Source organism: Eurosta solidaginis, chromosome 3 (genome assembly GCF_040869045.1).
Source record: "Eurosta solidaginis isolate ZX-2024a chromosome 3, ASM4086904v1, whole genome shotgun sequence".
NCBI classification, from domain to species: Eukaryota; Metazoa; Arthropoda; class Insecta; order Diptera; family Tephritidae; genus Eurosta; species Eurosta solidaginis.
Window position 1 is genome coordinate 85,441,117 of NC_090321.1, and position 24,738 is coordinate 85,465,854.

Genomic DNA, 24,738 nt, shown 5'->3' on the forward strand with positions numbered 1-24,738 from the left:
GCGCAAACTTCGCTATGCTCCACCCCTGGTGAAACTGCCAGTTTCCTTGGGAAAATATCCTGGGGCACAACAAAATTTGTCTGCGGCTCACGAAAATATGTTTAAAGGAAAACAATTCTAACACGCTAGAAACGGGCGGGGTTGAAAAGCTCCACGAAAGCTTAAAACAAGGAGATAGGAAGACGACGCGGAAGTCACGACGAAGGTTTAGAGGGGGACAAACTGTCAAATAGTGCTGCGAATCTTACAGATGAACGTCCAACACATTTATGCCTCGGGAATGGAAGCACCGAAGATAATAATCCTAACACGCAAGAAACGGAAGCGGCTGAGGAGGACCTCCAAAGCCTTAAATCAAAAGGGCAATAGGAGAACGAAGACCAAATGCCATTAGCTGACTTATTTTGTCTTGTTGATTTTCCGATAGAGTGGAAACGGAAGCAGCTGAGGAGGATCTCCAAAGCCTTAAATCAAAAGGGCAATAGGAGAACGAAGACCAAATACCATTAGCTGACTTATTTTGTTTTGTTGATTTTCCGACATGGTGGAAACGGAAGCGGCTGAGGAGGACCTCCAAAGCCTTAAATCAAAAGTGCAATAGGAGAACGAATACCAAATGCCATTAGCAGACTTATTTTATTTTTTTTTTTGATTTTCAGACAGGGTGGATAAATGATGTATATTGTAACGATTTTTCGTCATCCCTTGTCAAATTTGGTTTCGAGACAAACCGGTTTCGGCGTTGTGCCATCATCAGTGTCGAATTTCGTTCTGATCTGTTGTTGTCGTTTGTCCTGTATTTATAGTTCGTGGGTACATGAGCAGGTATTGTCAAAAATTGATGCTTGTGTATATTTAGTTATATGTATGTGCTGTGTGTTCATTCAGAACCGAGGGTGGTTTTTACTGATCGATTTGTGTGGCTGACTGAGGTAGGTAAAAGTCCGTAATTTTAGGCGTTTGACGTTCTTTGTGGGTTTGTTGATTTGGTGCGTTAATTGTTTTGTGTTTATTTGTTGTTGTGTGTTTGTCTGTTGTACCTGTGTCATTACTTTTTTTCTTGTAAACAAGTTTTAAAGGCTCGAATATGGTTTCAGAAATTGCGTTTATCTCTTCGTTTATTATTCTACCGTCGAATGTTTTCTGATTGTAGATTTCCATATTTTCTAGTACGTTGAGACGTCGGCCTTTTGCTTGTATGTGAAGAACCCCAACTGTTTCATTAATGTTTGCTGGGGAACATTCATTTTCGACCATGTGATTCGCGAAGTTAGACTTTGGTATAATGTTTGGATTCCGTGTTTTTTTTTTTTGTTACAATCTCGAATGTGTTCTCTGAACCTCGTTCTTATTTGCCGTCCTGTTTGTCCTATGTAACTATGTTGGCATCCGCAGGTAAGCTTGTATACGCCGTGGCTGCTACACGGATCCTCTGAGTTAGTGTTAGTTCTTAGTTTCGCCCTAGATAGTTCGATGTTTTGAACGCCGTGTTAATTTTGTATTTTTTAAAGAAGTTTGCCAATTTATATGTTATTTTTCCAGTATATGTCATAGTGGTCCAGGTGTTATTATTTTCCTTTTCATTATTTCTTTTTGGTTCTTCTTCTGAGCTTATCTACTAGTGCTTTTTTATATCCGTTGTTTGTAGCAATGTTATATGTATATGACTTCAAGCTCTCTCTTATATGCCTCTTATGTAAGAGGTGCTCTTTCAAGTCTATGTACCAAATGCCTTAATGCTACATTTGTATGCTGTTGGGGGTGATTTGAGGTATTCAGCCCAATTCTAAACAAAAATTCCGTGCGAGTTTTTTCCCTTCTCCCATTCCACGTATTCCTCACTTCTCCCTTTACTCCAATTCTGAACAATGTTCGAAAAAGCGGAAACCGGTTATGGGAGAAAAGTAGGTATTATGAATGTGAGTGAGAGGGAGATTTCTCTGCCATTTCTTAGGAGTTTTTTCACTTGTTAAATTAAAGGGAATGCATCAAAATAGTTAAAGGAAAGTGGTTCTTATTTGTACAAATTTGTGCTAAAGTATGTACATTCTACCACAATATTCTTTATTTTAAGTCGAAAAGTATATCATAAGCAACGGAAGAGCTCTTGGTATATTTGTTGCAGCCATTCAGAAATGACGCAAGGATTTTTGAAGAAGGCTTAAATAGATTTTGGCATATGACGAAAGACGAATTCAACTCAACTTGGCCGCCAGAAAATTGCTTTGCTGAATAGAAGCAGGTAACTCCGGCGGATTTTTGTTATCCCGACGTCTTCTTCTTCTTATGCTCCTCTGTTGATGTTGCTGTGGCACCAATTCATTACTCATTTCAGTGAATACCACATGAAATGCAATACTGTGCATTGTTTATAACTTATTTCTTAATTTCAAACAAATTTGCAACAATAATTAAGCTTTTCAATTTTTTAAACAAAATGAGAAATGCACAACGAAATTTCAATTAACAAAACAGCTGACTTCGAAAATTCGAAATTCCTATTCCCCAATTATCGTTCTCCCTAGGAGAAAAGAATTGGAGGAATTTTTCCGCGAGAATAAAAAAATCCGCGAGAACAAAATTCCGAGGGTATATTAGAAATTGGGCGGATTATGTATTATTGTTTCGGTGGCCGTTGGCTTTCCATATATGTCATAGTTAAATCTTTTGGCTTCTTTACCAATATTTATCGTGAGGTCTAGATAGTTGATTCCTCCGTCTTTTTCGGTTTCCATTGTAAATTTCATATTTCCGTGCTGCTTGTTGAGGTACTCCAGTACAAGGTCTTCGTTATTATTAGTTAAAACGCATATTATGTCATCCACGTATCTAGCATAAAATGACACGCCTAAGTTAGAGTTCAGCTCCTATGTACTTTTCTTCCAGATTTTGCATGAACACTTCCATAAGAATGGCTGATGTGGGGCTTCCCATTCCAAGAGCGTTTGTTTGTCTTCTTAGCGTATTTGTGATTTGCATACTTTTCACTTTGTTCTTTGTATAATGAACTATTGTTGAGCTAACTATGTCCAAAGTCTCGGATAGTGGTATTGATGGGTATAAACCTTTTATGTCATGACATACCACTTTGCTGTTCTTTGTTAGCTCTACGATCTCAAGTTTAGTTCTGTTGTGTTAGCTATTGCATATTCGTTCCTTAGGTCCAGAGTATGTTTCAATATCGTTTCTAAATATTTGGACAGTTTGTAACATGGTGCCGATTTAAAATTATTCATGGCCCTCATTGGCGTGTCCGGCTTGTGGATATTTGGTAGCGCAATCAGTGGAGGAGTCGAAGGGTTCATTTGGAACAATCTATGTGCCCTGTTAGAAACTACTATATTTGTTGCATTTTTTATAGCAACTTTGATTTGTTTTTGGTATTCATCCGTGGGATCCTCTCTTATTCTCCGAAAAACAGCCGATGGTGCAAGTCTTACAGATAAACCTCCAGCACAGTAAAATGGCGCCGAGGGAACTCCTCCTAACTTTTGAGGAGTGTTCGTTTGACATGGCGGTGATCCAGGAGCCATGGTTCTCATGGGCTCAGCGCGCGAGGATATGGCGTTTACAAGGCTCAATCGAAAGGAAGGGGTGAGCTACACCTATATATGCCACTTAATGACACTAGTGAGAGCCTCAAAGTGGTGGCTGTCGTGCAGAAGAGTAAGCAGGTATTTATCTTGACAACCTGCTATATGGTCCATACTGCGGAGGCACCAAGGGGGGAGTGAAATACGCTAGTAAAAGGTGAAGGGCACGAAGGATGTTGATCATAGGAGCGCATGCAAGTGCGCACCACAAAGTTTTGGAAGAGGCGATACAAATGATAGAGGGGAGTCTTAAATTTGTTTCATACCGCAAGGCAATCTGCAGATAGCCAAATCCAACAGGGGTAGTGTTCCTACATATGTATGTTGGTCCAACATCCAGCAATGTTCTTGATATCACATTGAGCTCTGAACTTTATATATAAAGGTATGATTGGAGGGTTCTTGATAGTCCATCCTTCTTCGATCATGCATATATGAGCTTTTCAGAAATCTTTAGAAACCATAACGAATTGGGCCAAATTCCAGAAACATGTTGAAACAAAGCTGGGACAACGTAAAGAGGTTGCCAGGAAGAGGAGCTAGAGGAATCCAGTTCAAATTGATGGAAACCCGTTCTCCACAACGGAAAATGCGTACACCAAAGGCAACTCGGTAGACACGGCACTGCATAGAGTGGTTATACACATAGAGAAAGTCTTGGAATATAAGGATTAAGCCTGGAATATAAGGAGTCTTCTAATATAAGGAGCCTTACAGTCTAAGTCTTCTAAGCGGGTGATCATAGATGGTCTTCATAACATTGAAGTACATCCAGCCCTAACCACGTGGATCGCCTGCATGTTAAATTTCAGGAAGATGACTTCACAATGGGGGTTGTATGAGGCCATGATATCAGTGGACAGGAGCATGGCGTTGGGCGAAACAAATTTAATTAATTAAAGAGTGAATAAAAGTAAAGCTAATTAACATATCCGTTAAAAAGTCCGGTATAAAAAAACCGCAGTAAAAAATTATTCGAAGTCCGTCAATCCTTGTGGCACCTAGCTCCATATTAGTTGATATGCACGCGCATATCCCACACCTCTCCCTTAACTGAATAGCATGATGTGTCCGCTTTTAGCTGAATGATCTGGTATGTCTTCTTCTTATGGAAAAAAACGATGAGTTCCTGTTTTTTTGTATATATCGATGTGTCCTTGTTTTAAGGAAAACTTGATAAGTACAGCTTTAACTGCGGCTTCTCATTATTGCAGTTTGTTCGTAAGTTTCGGTTTAATTCATTCTCAAAATAAATATATTTTCCATTGCTGGACTTTCATATGGAAACGCGATGCATATATGCCAATTTTATGGGGTAAAGTTATATATGATATCCCATATATTTGTACAGCTGTATATACAATGAAATAATAAAAAAATTACAAATAATACATACCATCAATGTTTAACATCATCTTCCACTGTGAAGGGCGTACGCTCTGATGAAAACCGAACCAAACTTCACGGCCACCGCCCAAAGGATGATAATAACCATCAGGTGAACTAAAGAAGCTACGACCAACCGGTGTGTATGTCATGCTCGGTAAATGACGCATTACAACATCTAACGCAAGTATTGCATCATACGGTATTTGTCGTGTACGCCCTTCTAACGCTTCTTCTAAATTAAAAAGTGATACTTGTGCCATCCATTTAATCGTTACACGAAAAATACGATCCTTTCCTTCGCCTGGTAGTGTTACTTCCAATTCCAATCGATCATTGCCTATTGGTAGAGGATCGCGCGTATACAAATTATTACGTCCATCAAATACTGGCTTTAAAACACCAAATATTTTGCTATACGCGTGTACCATAGTTTCGATAATTTCACGATTAACTTTACGCGGACATTTATCTGGTTGAATATTTATGTCGTAATGATGTACATAGCCGCGTGGCATAGATACTTGAAAATGATTGGCACGCAAAACAATCGGTCGTCCTTCACGTCCCAAGTTCGGTCGACGAGGGCATGTAAAAACTGGCAATTCGGGCTGCGTGGTGGGTGAAGTGGCTGCAGCTGCACCCAAGGGTGAAGCGACTGCGGCAGCCTGTGTTGCGAGACCTGCCGCCCCTGCGCCACCAACAGTTGCACCACCAACGACAACATTTTGCGCACTCGGACTGGTAACGGCGGTGGGATTCACAGATGAACCTGTAGCTGGTGGTGCTGTGATAGAAAAATTAAATTTATTTAATCACATTTCATCGAGTGTTTGGAGATATTAAATACATATCGTTTACCTTAATTCACAAAACGCCCTAACCAACAAATTTTAAGGTTTTACAACAGAAAAATAAAACATTTTTGGAGGTCCCACCAAAACGCAACATTTACACATTTGAACTTTTAATGCAGATCCCTCCCACTTGCCAAATTTCAAATGGCGAATTTAAAAAACAAAGTAGACCTGAAATTCATCATGGAGGACTATTTTTCACGTTTAGATTTCAACAATTTTTTTACTAAGGGATTAACACCCAACCACCAAAGAAGCTAATCTGGAGGTTAGATCATGTTTGCAACAATTTCAATTTTTGTCCTATTCATATGGAGATTCATATCAAAAAGGCACATTTACATACTAAGGACTGTTTCATAAAATAGGCAGAGACAATTCAAAAGGTAATAAGATTTGATAAACTTGTTTCACGAAAACTTTGTCAAGGTTTATTTATTTCTATGTCAAATTAACCGTCGGTTTTCAAAATTGTCGCTTACAAAATGTACGCATTTTCAAATATCTTTTCCTTCTTTACTTTGGCTAAAACAATAGCATTTACCTATTTACCTCTAGAATAAGTGAAAAATATATATAATCAATATCATGCACAAAAGTTTGCAAAGATTGTCCTGCTATTGCTTTCGACAGAGCTATTTGGTCATTATTGTCACGACAATTGTCAGCACCATTGTCAGACAGTTGTCGATTTAGTCACTGTCGACTTTAAAGTTTTGTCGTAGATGTCTACAGGTACATATCTATGAAACAGAAATATTTTGGGCAATAATTTTATCTCATGTAATTTTTTAGAAAAAACGACAGTTGTCAGTTCTATGGAACAGGTAAGGTAGCGCCAAAAAATGACATTTATATTTTTTAATAGCCTATAATGGCTAAAGGGGCATCCTAATTTAAAATACAAGTGACCCCATCGTTTTATGCCTATTACAAGCTTACTCCATATAGAAAAAAAACTTTCTTTTGGTGTCAATGGTAAAATAAACTTTGCCAATCTTCTCGAAACACTTGTTTCATTTTGAAGGTCCACACCTCCACGTTTACTTTTCATATTCTCTGTATTCAGTTATGGCTTTTTAAAAGTGCAATAAGTGAAAGCGTATTTTAATATATCAAACCATAATCTATGGAAAAAACAGTTTCTCAATAATTTATTTAGGGCTTTTGTGAATTAAGATTACCTAAAAGTATATTACTAAGATCAAAACAAAATTTTTATAAAGTCAAAAAATCAAAACTAGTACTACTAATATAGTTTTATTAAATTATAATGAATATATTATAGTTCTAGATTATGTTAGCTATAAATCTTAATATAATAATCTTGAGTTAAACAAAAAATCTATAAAATAACATTCAAGAACTGCTCACGCAAAATTTCGTTTTTATATGTGGCTATCAAGAAATTTTATGCGTTTTCTACTACCATTTTGTAATGTGTAAGTGCAAGGGGCGATGCTTCCAACACTAATGTGCCAGTGGTACCATTTTTATACCTTTCATGAAAATGAAATGGTACATTAACTTTGTCACGAATCTCAAAATTGTTAAGTCCTTAAAAGAACAAGTAAGGGAGGCTAAGTTCGGGTGTAACCGAACATTACATACTCAGCTGAGAGCTTAGCTGCGTTGGTTCCGTAGGGTTTCGTTGATGGTTTATAAGTGGTTTTTAATTCCATATCACATACGTTTGGGAAATATCGACCAAATTGTAGACCAAGGGGGACATTTTTTGGAACGATTTGCTTTCATCCTTTGTCAAATAAGGGAAAATCACCATGTATGAAAATTAACCTAGAGTAACCCTGGAATGTGTTTGTATGACATGGGTATCAAACGAAAGGTATTAAAGAGTATTTTAAAAGGGAGGACGCCTTTTCGAGATATCGCCGTAAAGGTGGACCAGGGGTGACTTCAACGACTGCTAAACTACAGCTTGCAAAACTTTTAAATTACCTTCTTTTAAAAGTGGGCGGTGCCAGGCCCATCATGGTCATCATAAGGTCAACCCACCTAGCAAGTTTCATTGCTTTATCCGTCTTTGGTAATGAGTTATCGCACTTTTTCGGTTTTTCGAAATTTTCGATATCGAAAAAGTAGGCGTGGTTATAGTCCGATTTCGTTCATTTTAAATATCGATCTGAGATGAGTGCCTAGGAACTTACATACCAAATTTCATTAAGATACCTCAAAATTTACTCAAGTTATCGTGTATACGGACGTGTCCATCGGGGAACAGGACTAAATCAATTTCTTTTTTCGCCCAGATCATTTTGATATATAGAAGTCTACATATATCTACATCAATTTGTGCCGTTACGGGATACCGTTATGCGATCAAAATTAATATACTCTGTGAGTTCCGCTCAGCTGAGCATAAAAATAGATAGACCCACCAATAAGTATACCGGAATGATCAGAACGAAGAGCTGAGTTGATTTAGCCATGTCCGTCTGTCTGTTTGGATATATTTACTTGAATGCTTATAACTTTTGTATTAGACCATCGATTTTGTTGAATAAAGCTTATTTTTTTTTGTAATAAAACAGAGCTTAGAGAGAAAAAAATTTGCAAAAAAATAAAGTTTTCGAGATCCTTCCTCACAAAGTACAATTTTTTTTATATTCTTACAAAAAAAAATTGAAAAATTCCGTAATGATTGTTCGTTATCTTTGAATCTGCAGGGCATAGCAAAAAGTGTTGTATACACAGTTTATAGCAAATTTTATTACCTTTTAAAGCTTCAAACCGTTTGCTCAATTCGTTCTTGAGATATACATGATTAAGTGGACCCAATTTGTTTTTTTTTGTTAAAAACCGGTATTCATAAATATCTCCAAAACGTTACCATAGAATTAAAAATAACCTTAATTTTCGGAATCAGGGGGTGGCTTTACATAGGAATTTCATAATGGCTTCTCTGGTGCATTTTGGCTGTATACCAGTGTAATTATTGTTTTTTTCTATAATTGTAAAATTGTATTTTGTTTTTGGAATAGAACACCGAAGATCCTGGCTTCAAAATTTTAGAAACATGTTTTTTTCTAGGCGGAGTCACCCGTCGGCAGTGTTTGGCAAGCACTCCGAGTGTATTTCTGTCATGAAAAGCTTTTCAATGAAAATTCATCTGATTTGCAGATGCCGGTCGGAGTCAGCGTAAAACATGTAGGTCCCGTCTCGCCAATTTGCAGGAAAAATGAAAAGGAGCATGATGCAAATAGGAAGAGAAACTCGGCCTAAAATCTTTCGGAGGTTATCGCGTCGTGCATTCATTTTTTATACATCTGCGTTTGCAAGTAAAAAAAACTCATCCGCAGTTACATATACATAGAAGTAGTGTGTGGTAAAATAGTGGAGACACACACTTTTAGTACTTATTTTATGCGCAACTTTCGTAAGTGCAGATAAAGTTATGCACTTGGCAGTCCATATAAAGTTTAAGTTCACATGTATATGCGCGTAAAAAAACACAGGCATGACATGTATATTGTGACGAATACTACTAAGGATACTATCATCTCTAAGCCGACACTGAGCAGTGACTTGTCTGCACATAACCAAATTAATCATAATGTCTACACAAATGTCCATACAAGCAGCGGAGAGCAACGCACAAATATATGCATATATAACAGATACTCACAAAAGTAGGCAATTATTTGTGCAAGTATCACTCACATATACACGCGCATATGAGAAGCTATACACGTGCATCTCTAGTTATAATTTTATAGCTGGTAACTAGGTAAATTTTGGAAACGCCTAGAAGTATGGAACGAGGAAATCGAAGAGTATAAAAGAGCGCAATCTGAGCAATCATGAAGCAGTTTGATTTAAGCAGAGAAGTAGTAGTGTTATTGTGAAGTACTTGAATAAAGGGCATTTTGCATTATTGAATAGTGGAGTTATTTATTCAACAGTTTAGTGATTCGAACGTTAGTAGAAGGTTGCAAATAAGAGGAATTTCAGTAAAATCGTTACAATTGGTGTCAGAAGAGGAATTGTTGAATAAATTCCAGAATTGCAGAGCACAACAAGGACATGGCGAAGTTAAGTGAATTAAGGATCCAGCAACTGAAAAAGGAGTTGGAGAACCGTGGATTGATTACAACCGGCAATAAGATCGAACTTCAAGCACGGCTACGAGAGGTATTGGAGTTGGAAGGAATTAATTTAGACGAGTATGTCTTTTATCCTGATGTGGAGGAGCCAGCGACTAAAATGGAGGAGAAGATAGAGACTCCGAATCCATTGGCAAGTGTTGACACTAACGCGATACTAGCAGTGTTGAACCAAACGTCGTCAAAAATGTCATCACAATTGGAATCCCAGGATACACGCATAACGTCCAAGATTGAAGCACAACAAACGCGTATTTCAGAAATGTCGACACAGATAACAGCCAAGATTGAAGCACAGGAAACACAAATTTCATCACAGCTGGAAGAAGAAAAGACATATATGGCAACTCAACTGAAAGAACAAGAGACACGCGTAACAGAACAACTAGAAGCACAAGAGGCGCGTATATCATCAAAACTCGAAGCGCGCATGGACGAAAAAATAATGCAGTTTGAAGAAAAATTCGTGGAAGAGGTGGATGCTTTGAGAGGTCGTATACAGGAATTGCAACTTAATCGCCCGGCTGCTTCAGCGAGTATTACGAAGGTAAAAACTCCATCTTTTGACGGTTCTGTTCCTTTCCAGGTTTTTAAGCTACAGGTTGAGAAGACCGCAGCAGTGAACAAAATGCGGAAGATAAAGTTGCTGCACTGTTCGTGACATTGAAAGGGCCTGCAGCGGAAATCTTACATACGATTCCAGAGTACGAACGGAACAGTTATGAAGCATTGATGGCCGCTGTCGAGAGACGTTATGGAAGCGAGCATAGAAAACAGATATACCAAATTGAGTTGCAAAACGGTTACCAAAAAGCAAATGAGACATTGTAGGAGTTTGCTTCGGATGTTGAAAGGTTGGTTCATTTGGCAAATGCGGACGCACCCGTGGAATACACTGAAAGGGTAAAGATTCAGAGCTTTATAAATGGCATACGGGACGTCGAAACAAAGCGAGCTCCATACGCAAACCCAAAAACCACATTAGCAGGAAAGGTATCCCATGCACTGACTCAGGAAGCAGCGTCACTTTTGAGTAAGCCCGCATACAAAGCTCATCGCGTGGAAGTGGAAAGGCCAGACTGGGTAGACGCAATTTTGGCAGCATTAAAAGGAACGCAGCAGAAAAACGATGGTGCCGTCAATTGCTTTAAGTGTGGAAAGCCAGGGCACATTGCACGTTATTACAGTACCAATCCCAATAGTTCCAACTTGGGTGGCGGTAAACGCAAAACTGGAGATGAGCAAGAGCATGTCAGATGTAAAAATCGAGAGCTAGCTCCAGCCGTTGAATGTCCTGTGATATCTATCTCTCAAATTGAAAGAAAATTGAGCAGTCTTACCGTCAGAGGGAATGTGGATGGCAAAGAACGTGTACTGACTGTAGATACGGGTGCATCCCATTCCTTAATCCGATCTGACTTGGTCAACAGGAGAGTAAAACCGTTACCTGGAGCAAGGTTGCGTACGGTCACAGGCGAGTATAACCAAGTCCAAGGAGAATTGATATGTGAGGTCTTAATTGCAAAGGTCATGACTCTACACAAATTCATTGTGGCGGAGATTGTTGATGAAGTCATTTTGGGAGAGGACTTCTTAGTTGACCATGACATCAGGATCGACATGCAAAGAAGGAATATGCGCTATAAGAACCAGGATATACCACTTAACTTTAGTTTGGAGAAAGGGTTCAGCAGTAAGCGAGTGCTGGTGGAGGAAATTCGACGGAGACCACAAAAGTCAAGGAAAGTAGATCGGGCAAATGTTGATGGAACGAATGGGCCAAACAAATCAAAACCGAAGGTACCTGCAAGAGGAGAAAGCACTGGCATTGAAAACCCCTAATGGACACACTAAAACGAACGAAAGAATTCCCCAGAAAGAATGCAAGGGTGGTTTCAAGCCAGGGCGGATTACTGTTGGGAAACGTCGGAACGATACTGATTATGTGAAGCCAATCCGTCAAGAGCAAGCTCTACAAAGTAGTTCATTGGCCAAACAACAGACATTGCGAGGGAACGATCCAGGATAATGAGTAGTAAGATGAAACGCAGGTACGATGAGAATAATAATTCGAAAGGTTTCTTGGAGGGAGATTTGGTACTGTTATACAACCCTCACCGGCGGAAAGGTGTTCTATCCAAATTTCGGTGCAGTTGGGAAGGCTGGTACAAAGTTGTGAAAAAGATCAGTGATACCATCTACCGCATACAAATCATTTGGAAACCACGAAATAGAAGAGTGGTTCATTTGGAGATGCTAGCGGCGTTTAGATCAGGAAATTTGTCTGATCGGGACGACCAGACTTAGGTGGAGGGCAGTGTGACGAATACTAGCAACACTAAGGGATACTATCATCTCTAAGCCGATACTGAGCAGTGACTTGCACATAACCAAATTAATCATTATGTCTACACATATGTCCATACAAGCAGCGGGAGCAACGCACAAACACATGCATATATCTGAGATACTCCCAAAAGTAGGCAATTATTTGTGCAAGTATCACTCACATATACACGCGCATATGAGAAGCTATACACGTGCATTTGTAGTTATAATTTTATAGCTGGTAACTAGGTAAATTCTGGAAACGCCAAGAAGTATGGACCGAGGAAATCGAAGAGTATAAAAGAGCGCAATCTGAGCAATCATGAATCAGTTTGATTTAAGCACGCTATCTGTCGAGAAGTAGTAGTGTTATTGTGAAGTACTTGAATAAAGGCCATTTTGCATTATTGAATAGTGGAGTTATTTATTCAACATTTTAGTGATTCGAACGTTAGTAGAAGGTTGCACATAAGAGGAAATTCAGTAAATTCGTTACAATATCATACGCCTTATAATATTTACGCTATAAACAAGCCCTATCCCTAATTTCTATCTATATTTATTATTTGTTTGTTGGGTAGGGGCTGCTTTTGCCGTTCTAATATAAGAAAAAAAAAACTAAAAAATGTTTTATTTTTCAACGTTTTAAGGCCATCCTCAGGAAGCCTGTTTATTTGAAACAAAAAATATATTGTTGTCCCAACGTAACACTTATTGCAGCTTTCATTCTCTTTGGTTTTGCACTTAATTTTTATACGAAGCACAAGCTGTTGTGCCTTTTCCTTTTTTGTGAAAAGCTGACGTAATGCGTAATATGGTCTATTTCACTAGTGATTATTTTCTAAATTGCTTTAATATTGGTTAATAATCTCAGTATATGTGATCCAGCTCCGCTACTGATAAACACTCCGTGCCCCCCCCCCCCCCCCTTCCCCTGTTGGTTGACTCGTTATTCAACTGACCCCCCCCATTATCCTACCGCCGCTCACCTGTTGCCGTTCTGATACCTCGTCGCCCCGCTATTCAGCCGCTTACGACCACTATCATACCGCTGTTGGCGTCCCGATACTCCTCGTCACCGTTGTGGCTCTATTGTTCGACTGTAGAAATAATTTCTGATACCGTCCACCTACTCTATCGGTCGTATACTGCTAAACCAGGAACCCCGCACCCCACTTCAATGATACGAAAAGCTGCTGCCTCTCAACACCGCCAGCCTTATGTGTATTCGATCTTAGCACATAAATACTGTGGTTTTTAATCAGTGTTTGTTAGGCCAGTGCACTATCTTTTACTAAAAAATCGTTTCATTATATGTGGACTTCCAAACCAAAATGCAATAGGTACACCCTTAACCTTTTATGTAATAATCTTTATGGGAAGTAAAAACCAGTAAATTTAGCCATTCTGCAATATTCCAAAAAATGCGTTTCATAATAATATAATTTCATAAAATTTTTACATTTTTGAGTTGAAAATGTTGTTAGGTTTATATGAATAGGGAGTACTGGTATACTCTTCAGGTTGATTTAAGGAGTACTTAAAAAGTATTTAACGAGTACGAGTACTCCATAACTGATCCTCATACATATAAAAAACGTGTCTAATTTACATTGCGATGTCCTAGCCAGGATCACATACTACATGAAACTTTCCCCAACAAATACTAAAAAATTACTTAATCAACTACTCAAAAGCAATAGTAGAATACCCACATATATGACAAATATGGTACACATAGTCCAACAATTTTTTCCAGGGTCGCTAACGTAATGTTCCCAAGCCTTCTTTTCTATAACTAGCAACTACTATTCACACCGAAGTGCAAAAAATCCAATAACTTCCCAACCATAACGCAATAATTACAAAGAACTGCATATCTTCAAATATAGTTGCCCGATAAATGTGATTTTTGGCTGCATGTGTTGGGTTAGGTTAAACTGACCGGTCCATGAGGACCTCACATAGACTGATTGAGTCCGTAGTGTTACCAGAAGTTTGTTTTTAACGAGCTGCATGTGTGTTCTTCCATAACTGCTATAATATCATAAGTATCGTATAAAATGTGCCCCCATTTAAGACTGGGCACTTTTTATACCTTTCATGAAAATGAAATGGTATATGAAGTTTGTCACGAATCTCAAAATTGTTAACCCACCAATAAGTATACCGAATTGGTCAGGTGGATAATCTGGTTTGAACTCAAACTAGAGAGATATCTTGGTAAGATTTGATGAGCGGGTATACTTAGGTGTGCGATTAGAAATTTGTTGGAACTAGCCGGATCGGAACACGATAGCATATATCCCCCATACAACCGTTTTTTTCAGAAAATTTCAAATTTCACCAGATGCTTTCGTATATGGCTCGTATTGTTGTCTAAAAAAGATCGTATAGGTAGTATGTATACTATATATCTCTTACCACCGACTGTTCCGATCGGAAGCTTATCGTAACTTTTGCCCCATTTAAACAGCTTGACTGTTTCGAAAAAATACCCTTTTAAACCTCTATGAAGTTGGCGAGACAACTTTTACGTGGAAAAAAATGTGGGTCAATTTCGGTGAATTTGCCATAATTTATCCGTGAAACAAAAAAATTACCGCGTCATATTTTAGAAAGTATCGGGTGAAGTTAGTGTGCCACTTTTAGAAAACCACATTAAAGACCAGTTAGGAAACTAATGCTTGCAAGTGAATTCGCCGAAAATTTGTGGTAGATAAGGGGCACAGCGTGTCACTTTTCGAAAACCACCTTAGAGAGCAATTAGGAAAATTTAAATTGTTTGTTATTGGCTGACAATTTCTGGAAAATGCTCATATATAAAATAGCCAAATTGTTTTGACTACATAAAAAATGCAATATGTACATAAAAATAATATTGATATAACAGTGAACAGCGGAAGCATTGCTAACAACGTCAAAAATCAAATGTTATTATTCAGTTCTGTTGAACGTGCCTGAAAATATTCCACACAATTTGCTTTAAAAAAACATATAGTATACATATGGACCAAATTGTGTATAAAAAGGAATAGCAACAAAAACTCAAAACTCAAGTCCCCGAAAAGCTAGCTGATGAAGAAGTGAAATTGAAAAGCATGTGCTTGTAACCATCGCCGCATGCAAAATTTTGTAATTTTTCTCTAACATTAATTACAAAAAAAATTATTCCAGAAGATTTTTTTTAAGCTGGCTCGAGATCAGTTGTATTATAAAAAATTTTAAACACTTATTATTTTCCCGATATATTTCAATCTTCTGAGGAAATCGTCTGCAAGGACTACAACAATATCACATACAAAATCAATAGGTCGCTAATAACCAAAATACAAAAAAATTATAACTTTACTAGTAAAATACTCATGACTGGCATAGTGTTTACGGTTAGTAAGGATCAAATATTACAATCGATTCTCATAGGAATTTTCTGCATGTACATAGAACAGTAAATTTGGAATATACTTTTTTTTCGATTTAAAGAGTATTTTTCGTTATATTTTGACATCTGCAACCAAGTTATTTGATGCATAAGCTGTTTGCATTAGAGGAGGTGAAAGCACTAAAATTTAAAATCAAAAGTTGATGATTAAAAGAAATGTACCAGCAATTTTTTGGTGAGTGATTACCAAAGGTTCAAAACGACAAAAAAAATATTTAAGGTAGTATTAAAGTCCCTTTCTACAAAAACTGACCAAAATCAATAAATGTCCATCAGAATTGGCTGCAATATTTTAGTCAACAAAAAATTTTCTAAATTTTATTGGCCTGTGTTGTTAGTTTTAGTGATAAGGGACACAGGAATGTTACACATGCATAAATATTTTTTAATAAAGCAAAATCAAACTTAAAACGATTAACGGTTTACGTAGCAGCGCACAAGCAAACAATATTATGAAATTTTGATAATGAAATTTGGAAAAACAAATTAATAAACTAAATTCAAAATTCCAAACGTTTTTCAATACAAATATAAAATTTATTTACATGTAAGTGGATCGAAGCTTGTCTGCGATTGTGAGGGGCTCTGTGGCCTTGGAGGCGAAGGAGTCCACTGGGGTTCTATAATAAAAAGAAAAAAGAAACACAAAATAATAAATGAAAATGGTTTATTTTAAATAAATAATAAAGCACGTGTACGTAAACATACAAATATTGTACTTAAAATTAGTTTAAATTTAAAATTTCATTGTAATAATCCCAATTGTAATAGTTTCGCATAAGCAAAAAATCTGTGCAAAATTTAGAGTAACACATTGCTGACCCGAAGTCGATAAAGAATTGTGTCGTCAAAACCACACTAATAGCGTTTTCTTTTCTGGCTAAAGTGTTACGCTTTTTGTACGCCGCGCAAGGGTTGTTGTTCTGTTCTAAAAACAGGCAACGCCTTTACGGGGTATTTCATTCTTTTGTGAAAATTGTTGCCTACTCGCAACGCAAAAGCATTACACTTTTATCCTGTATAAAAAGGCGGCGTGGCAGTGCAACTCTGTGAAACTCTCAATTCGCTCTTAAGTTCCACATATACTCTGTTAATATGAGTGAATATGGTGAGTTAAATGTTTTTTGTATGCACAATAAATGTTGAAAATTTTCTGGAGTAGGAGTAACTCTATTAAAGCGTTACCATTTACTTAGGCAACAATTTATTTCAGAAAAGAAAACGCTATAAGATTTTGTGTTCAGGGACCAGTTAACTAACGAAAATAAATTGCCAACTTGTTAGCAAATGAAATTTGAATGTCAAATTTGCCTTACCATTGGACAATTTGCGTTTTCACTTATTGGTCTATTTAAATTGTCTCTTAGTAGTCAAAACAGACTGCAAATGTCAAGTTTGTGGTCAAATTTGACCTAGTGAAAACCAATCATTAGTGGACGTATTCATAAATCATATTATACATATTTTTGTGATTCAAAAGAATCCATCTGTTTGAAATTTATAAATTTCACCTCGAAATATTTAGGGTACTCACAAATCCTTTTTAATACCAAACAATTTTTTATTCGCCACGTTACCCAATCGAAACTATGAGTCATGACGCAATTGCCATGACAAATAATAAAAACCATACAAATCAATTTGCAATTCTAATTTGGGTTGACTTTTCTAGCTCTCGAATTTGTGACAATTTTCATAACATAATTTTGCTAATTTAACAAAATTTCTACCTGCGGGTTAGAGGTAGTAGAGTATGCCCGCGGTAGGTATACCGGTCGTAAAACTAAAATACCATGGCTATCCAATACATGAGTGGTGTAAGTGGAATGGGAGCATTATGGACACGAATCACTTGCGCGACTCTATCACGGTCGTTATTAAAAAAACAGTACCCTAGGGAGCAGGAAAATCCAGGTCTAACCTATATATAATTAACGTTGTTGTTGTTGTTGTTGTAGCGATAAGGACACTCACCGAAGGCGTTGGGGAGTGTTGTCAATTAAATGGGGTTTATTAATTTTAAAAAATTCAACTGGGAAGACTACACAACCTCCACAAATAAATCTTTTGCTGCTCTCCCCATCCCACTTGATGTCCGGCAAGGCGAGCGTGCGTTCTGCAAGGTCATCGCTTCAGCTTCTGCACGCTTTATTCCAGCCGGTAGAATACCTGAAATCATACCGCATTTCCCGGCTGAAGCCGCAAACTTAGCAAGAGAACGTGACCTGGCGAGACATCTCGACCCTAGGGACCCCCATATTAGGAGTCTCAACTAGTGTTGGCCAGAACTTTTTCAGAAAAAAGGTTAGATTGACAAAAACAAAAAGCTAAAAAAGGTTTAATAAAAATGTTCAAGGTTAAGAAAAAAAAACTAAAAGTTTAAGGCAACTGTCTATGCGTTTTATTATTTTTTTTTTCATAAAAGACATAACAGAATAACAAATTTAAATAAATTTTTCTCCATTTAAAAAACAAAACAAAAAAAAATATTTAGCAGATGCTATCTGTGTTTTAATTTAAAAGGGTTGAGCGTGCCACTTTTCGAAAACTACTTTGGAAACCAGTTGGATAAATAATTCCTGCAGAGGGAATTGCGGTAAGTTTGCGGTGAATAATCCATGAATCAAAAAAATTTGCAATGTTTTAGAAAATATCGAGTGGCACGTCAACTTTGCAAACGTTACTGTTGCTTGTGAAAAAAAGATACACGTATTGTTTTATTTTGTAAAAAAGTGGTTTTAGAGGTAGCGCTCGTTGTTTTAATAAAAAATCGATCAATTGACATATTTTCTTTAAAAGTCAATGTACTGGTAAACATTTTTTTTTGTGTTTCATTGGGAAATATTCCTTTTAGTTCACAGCTTCCTTGGACAGGTAGAATAAGTGTAGCACCTAAAAATATATTGAAACCGGTGAAACTAAAAAGGTAATTCCGACCACATCGCGTATTGTTTTGGACCGAAATCCACCATTAGGGGGTACAATATGGCGGTCAATTTTTTCAAAGTGTTTTGATTGTCTTGAAACTCTGTATCCGGTGAGGTTGCTGATTTCGAATCCAATGCCAGTTTCTTAAAATTCATTTCAGGGTTTTAAAGCCCTGGTTCCTGAAAAATAATTAACGGTGAACGACTCTACATTCACCTCAGACCCTGATGACGTTGCCTTCGCGGAACTGGTAGTAGATCCAAGGAGCATTATACGGTTCCTAACGATACCAAAAGAAACTCGAACTCGTGCCCCTATTGCGGTTAGAACTACTCTTGTATAAAGTAATTATAAATATACATATATACTTGTAAACTATAGGAAAATATATACATTGAAAAAATTTCAGTCCTGCCAATATAGGTAGGCGTAACTTTTTGCATGAGTTGTTGTTTGATTTAATTAAAACAATTTTATATCGTTGTGCATCAGTTCAAACCCTTTCCCTATAACTTAAATTCAAAGATGGGATGCTCTTAGGCACAACTGAAAAAGAAAAACATGATTTAACAACAAATATAGCAAGAGCTGGTCAAAACAAAAACTGGCGCAAGACCTGCGATAAATGGATTTTTCATGAGCATGTGTATGTAATGAAAATTACCAAATGTGAGTAAATTATCTACATCTACAGTTATGTTCATATTAATAGCAGTGCTTTCTGAGAACCCTAATAAAGTGGATTTATCTAAAGTAAATCAAACCACAAATAAAAACTTTTGCGTTATGTAATAACGCATTAAGGCTAATTATGTTAAGAGCAAAAAAATTTTATTCTCCATCACGCCAAGTTGTTGTAAATTTGAAAAAGATTACACAAGTGTCAGAAAGAATGTTCATAAATAGATTTTTATTAAAAAGTCACTATAACTAAAGATATTTAGTGAATTAACTCAATTTAAATTTGTTATTCAAAAAACACAATAGTACTAATATTTCGTTGTATAACACCCATTTCGGATGACGGCGGCACATCTACGAGGCATGGAGTCCACTAAGCGCTTACATCGGTCCACTGGGTATATTTGCCTAATTGCACTACTTCCCACAATAACTTTGAATTGGGCGTTTTTTTTCATCAACGGCGTGCTTTATATCCCCCCATAAGTTTTCAATGGAGTTCAAGTCCGGGGATTGAGCTGGCCACTCCATTACTGCAATTTTGTTCTCCCGAAATAAATCCTTTTCTCGCTTGCTCGTATGTTTTGGGTCGTTATCCTGTTGGAAAACCCATTTTAGGAGCATTTTCTCTTCTACATACGGCAGACGCAGACGGTTATTGGAAGCGAAATTATGGACCCACAGCCCTCGGAAGGTACCACTTTTAACCAAACGACACTTGAAAAACATACTACAAATGGAATTTTTGGTACTGCATAACTCTGAAGGTATGCATGCCAGAAAATTGAAATTCAGTAAGGAGTTATATGACGTCAATCCCTAACACCACCAAGAAAATCTGGTATTAGGGAAAAGGGGGCGTGGCACCTCCCATACAAATGGAATATATCATACTGCATATATCTGGAGGTAGTAATGATAGGATAATGAAAATTGGTAAGGAGCTATATGACTTTAAGTCCTAACATGTGAAATTGGGAAAAAGGGACGTGGCATCTTCTCTGCAAATGGGATTTTTCACAACTATGGCTTCCGTACAAACTTCGGTTATTTTAACACCTAAAGTTTGACTGCATTGTTGAGTTTGGCTGTTATTCCTTTTGGACGTTTAGTAATCTGCCGCCGTTAAACAAATTTGTTAGCATCAGTCTATCTACATCTTCTATAAAAACCAAATTATGTGTGTGTGTTCCCTATGGAAACGTATTTCCCACACTTCAATCATCACCACATTTTGGCTATAGGTTCCTTCGATCAAGACAAAGGTTTTTCATATTAAAGAATTAAGAATTTTAAATTAAAATTTTTTTTTTGGCTATGCGAACGAGCAATCTTAGCTCCCAAAAATGATAATGTTAACAAAATCAATGATCGCATTCAAAACCAAATTCCTGGTGAAGTGACGAAATGTAAATCGATCGACACAGTTACAGATGAAGATCAAAATGTGAATTATCCAATTGAATTTCTAAACTCTTTAGAACCCCCAATCATGCTTCTTCGGAATTTAGACCCATCAAAATTGTGCAATGGAACCAGACTTTGCGTTAAGTAATTAATAGAGAGTCCATGCTTTCCCATGGCCAGCTAACTATATGTTGCTTGCTCTAGAGTTGGAACGCCAAACAATTTGTTTATCTTAGCACCGAACGAAAAAACCAAACATATTAGCATTACAATAAGATATAATAAATAATAAAATGTTTTAAACGAAAATTTCACCAAATATGCGTGCATAGTTTAATTCAATTTACAGAACAATAAACTAAATTATCAACAAACAAAACAGAAAAAATTACTCAACATTCATTCGATATCGGGCGTTACAACGTACGCCGGGTAAAGCTAGCAATACATATGTATGTATGAATAAATTTCTGTTTGAAGGATATTTCTAAACAAATAAATATGCGTTTTTTTTTTTTTTTTGAGTTTCGAAATACGAAATTTTGAGTTTTGAAAAACTGAAATCGGATTCAAAATCGACAAAATCATAAATATAGAGTTTGAAGAGAGTCCGATCACTTTTTAAAATATTGACCGCCATATTGGGTCCACTATTTTCAATTGTGAAAAACTCACATTGGATTCTAAATCAGCTACCTCATAAAACGCCGCATACAAAGTTTCAAGAGAATCAAATCAATTTGAAAAAAATGTCCGCCATATTAAATTTTGAAAAGCTGGCATCGATTATAATGGCATTGCAGTACATTTAAATATGATATATGTTGTTGACAATCTCTTCAGCGTGAATCTAACAAGTATTAATTAAATTACTAACAAACTTTTAAGTCCTAGATAAAATTTTTGTAAGTGAAAACATGAGTTTTATCTGGGCCTCTTGTTATATCCTGGCTTGCACATGTCCTCTTTTCCTGCAAGTGGAGTTTTATGAATTCAGAAGAGTTGAAATGCCTTTCCAACCTCCAAGTAAACCTAAGTATTCTGCTGCTCAGCATTGATAATATTCAAGATAAATCAAATTAAAATAGATCGAAATAAAAATTATGTGGCTCGGAGTCTCGTCCTTTCCGACAGCCAGGTCACAAGCTACAAAGCCAACAACAAACTACAAAGCCAGCATTATATCCCATACGACGAGAGAAAGGAAGAGAGGGGGCTAGGAATTCTGTCCCCACAATCTTCTAATATATTGATCGCGAACAACGATCAACAATTTCTGAACACACATTTGGGCTAATACACAAGACTGATGATTGTGTGAAGAGGAAGATTATTAGTTTTATATACAAAAGTTATTATGTATTTAAATTTAATTTTAAGCAAACATCTTATATTTTATATGTCTTAAGACCGTAAAAATAAAATAAATAAATAAGATACCAACTGATCATCAAAATTTATGGAGCATAAGGCAAAGTTTACACACTTTCTTTGAGCTCTTTCTACTCTGACCGAATTACTGCTATAGAAAGGGTTCCAAATAATGGAAACATATTCTAATTTAGAGCGCACCAAAAGCTCTGTGAAGTTGGCACCTACTTGGGCGAATAATTAAAAAAACCATATCACATTCGTTTGTCCACCGTTTGTCCATGTTTGTCCAGGAAAAATTTTCGTTTGTCCACCTTTTGTTAAAAAGTTATTTCAAAAAAAAAAAAATCCTGTGTGAAGTTGGCACCTCCATTTGCGAGTATTTAAAAAAACCATATGCCATTCGTTTGTCCATCGTTTGTCCACGTTTGTCCAGGAAAAATTTTCGTTTGTCCACCTTTTGTTAAAAAGTTATATCAAAAACATGTTTTTTCGAAAAAACCCAAACAATTTTTTGTTTCGCTTTATTGTGCTAAATCGTATGTCCGTCGTTTGCCCATCGTTTGTCCATGTTTGTCCAGGAGAAATTTTCGTTTGCCCACCTTTTGTTAAAAAGTTATTTCAAAAAAAACAAAAATCGTGTGTGAAGTTGGCACCTCCATTTACGAGTAATTAAAAAAACCAAATGTCATTCGTTTGTCCATCGTTTGTCCACGATTGTCCAGGAAAAATTTTCGTTAGTCCACCTTCTGTTAAAAAGTTATTTCAAAAAAACAAAAATCGTGTGTGAAGTTGGCACCTCCATTTACGAGTAATTAAAAAAACCAAATGCCATTCCTTTGTCCATGTTTGTCCAGGAGAAATTTTCGCTTGTCCATCTTTTGTTAAAAAGTTATTTCAAAAAAACAAAAATCGTGTGTGAAGTTGGCACCTCCATTTACGAGTAATTAAAAAAACCAAATGCCATTCGTTTGACCATCGTTTGTCCATGTTTGTCCAGGAGAAATTTTCGTTTGTCCATCTTTTGTTAAAAAGTTATTTCAAAAAAACAAAAATCGTGTGTGAAGTTGGCACCTCCATTTACGAGTAATTAAAAAAACCAAATGCCATTCGTTTGTCCATCGTTTGTCCACGTTTGTCCAGGAAAATTTTTCGTTTGTCCACCCTTTGTTAAAAAGTTATAACAAAAATATTTTTTTTTTGAAAAAACCCAAAAAAATTTTTGTTTCGCTTTATTGTGCTAAATCGTATGTCCGTCGTTTGCCCATCGTTTGTCCACGATTGTCCAGGAGAAATCTTCGTTTGTCCACCTTTTGTTAAAAAGTTATTTCAAAAAGACAAAAATCGCGCGTGAAGTTGGCACCTCCATTTACGAGTAATTAAAAAAACCAAATGCCATTCCTTTGTCCATGTTTGTCCAGGAGAAATTTTCGCTTGTCCATCTTTTGTTAAAAAGTTATTTCAAAAAAACAAAAATCGTGTGTGAAGTTGGCACCTCCATTTACGAGTAATTAAAAAAACCAAATGCCATTCGTTTGTCCATCATTTGTCCATGTTTGTCCATGTTTGTCCAGGAGAAATTTTCGTTTGTCCATCTTTTGTTAAAAAGTTATTTCAAAAAAACAAAAATCGTGTGTGAAGTTGGCACCTCCATTTACGAGTAATTAAAAAAACCAAATGCCATTCGTTTGTCCATCGTTTGTCCATGTTTGTCCATGTTTGTTCAGGAAAAATTTTCGTTTGTCCATCTTTTGTTAAAAATTTATTTCAAAAAAACAAAAATCGTGTGTGAAGTTGGCACCTCCATTTACGAGTAAATAAAATAACAAAATGCCATTCGTTTGTCCATCGTTTGTCCACGTTTGCTCAGGAAAAATTTTCGTTTGTCCACCTTTTGTTAAAAAGTTATTTCAAAAAAACAAAAATCGTGTGTGAAGTTGGCACCTCCATTTACGAGTAATTAAAAAACCATATGCCATTCGTTTGTCTATCGTTTTTCCACGTTTGTCCAGGAAAAATTTTCTTTTGTCCACCTTTTGCTAAAAAGTTATAACAAAAAAAATTTTTTTTTTCGAAAAAGCCCAAAAAAATGTTTGTTTCGCTTTATTGTGCTAAATCGTATGTCCGTCGTTTGCCCACCGTTTGTTCATGTTTGTCCAGGAGAAATTTTAGTTTGTCCACCTTTTGTTAAAAAGTTATTTCAAAAAAACAAAAATCGTGTGTGAAGTTGGCACCTCCATTTACGAGTAATTAAAACAAAAAAATGCCATTCGTTTGTCCATCGTTTGTCCACGATTGTCCAGGAAAAATTTTCGTTTGTCCACCTTTTGTTAAAAAGTTATAACAAAAAAAATTTTTTTTTTTCGAAAAGGCCCAAAAAAATGTTTGTTTCGCTTTATTGTGCTAAATCGTATGTCCGTCGTTTGCCCATCGTTTGTTCATGTTTGTCCAGGAGAAATTTTAGTTTGTCCACCTTTTGTTAAAAAGTTATTTCAAAAAGACAAAAATCGCGCGTGAAGTTGGCACCTCCATTTAATTAAATGGACCAAATGCCATTCGTTTGTCCATCGTTTGTCCATGTTTGGCCAGGAGAAATTTTCGTTTGTCCATCTTTTGTTAAA

General features: G+C 36.6%; 1 protein-coding gene across 8 annotated transcripts in view; it reads right to left on the reverse strand.

The window, feature by feature from the left end:
- AGO1 (protein argonaute-2) overlaps positions 1 to 24,738 on the reverse strand; it is a 292,733-nt gene that overhangs the window by 47,068 nt on the left and 220,927 nt on the right. For all 8 annotated transcript variants that reach the window (XM_067772616.1, XM_067772615.1, XM_067772622.1 and 5 more), the window contains 2 exons: positions 16,276 to 16,350; positions 4,990 to 5,766 (listed from right to left, as the gene is read on the reverse strand). In XM_067772616.1, coding sequence (XP_067628717.1) covers positions 4,990 to 5,766; positions 16,276 to 16,350 — 852 coding nt within the window. The remainder of the gene's footprint in view (positions 1 to 4,989; positions 5,767 to 16,275; positions 16,351 to 24,738) is intronic.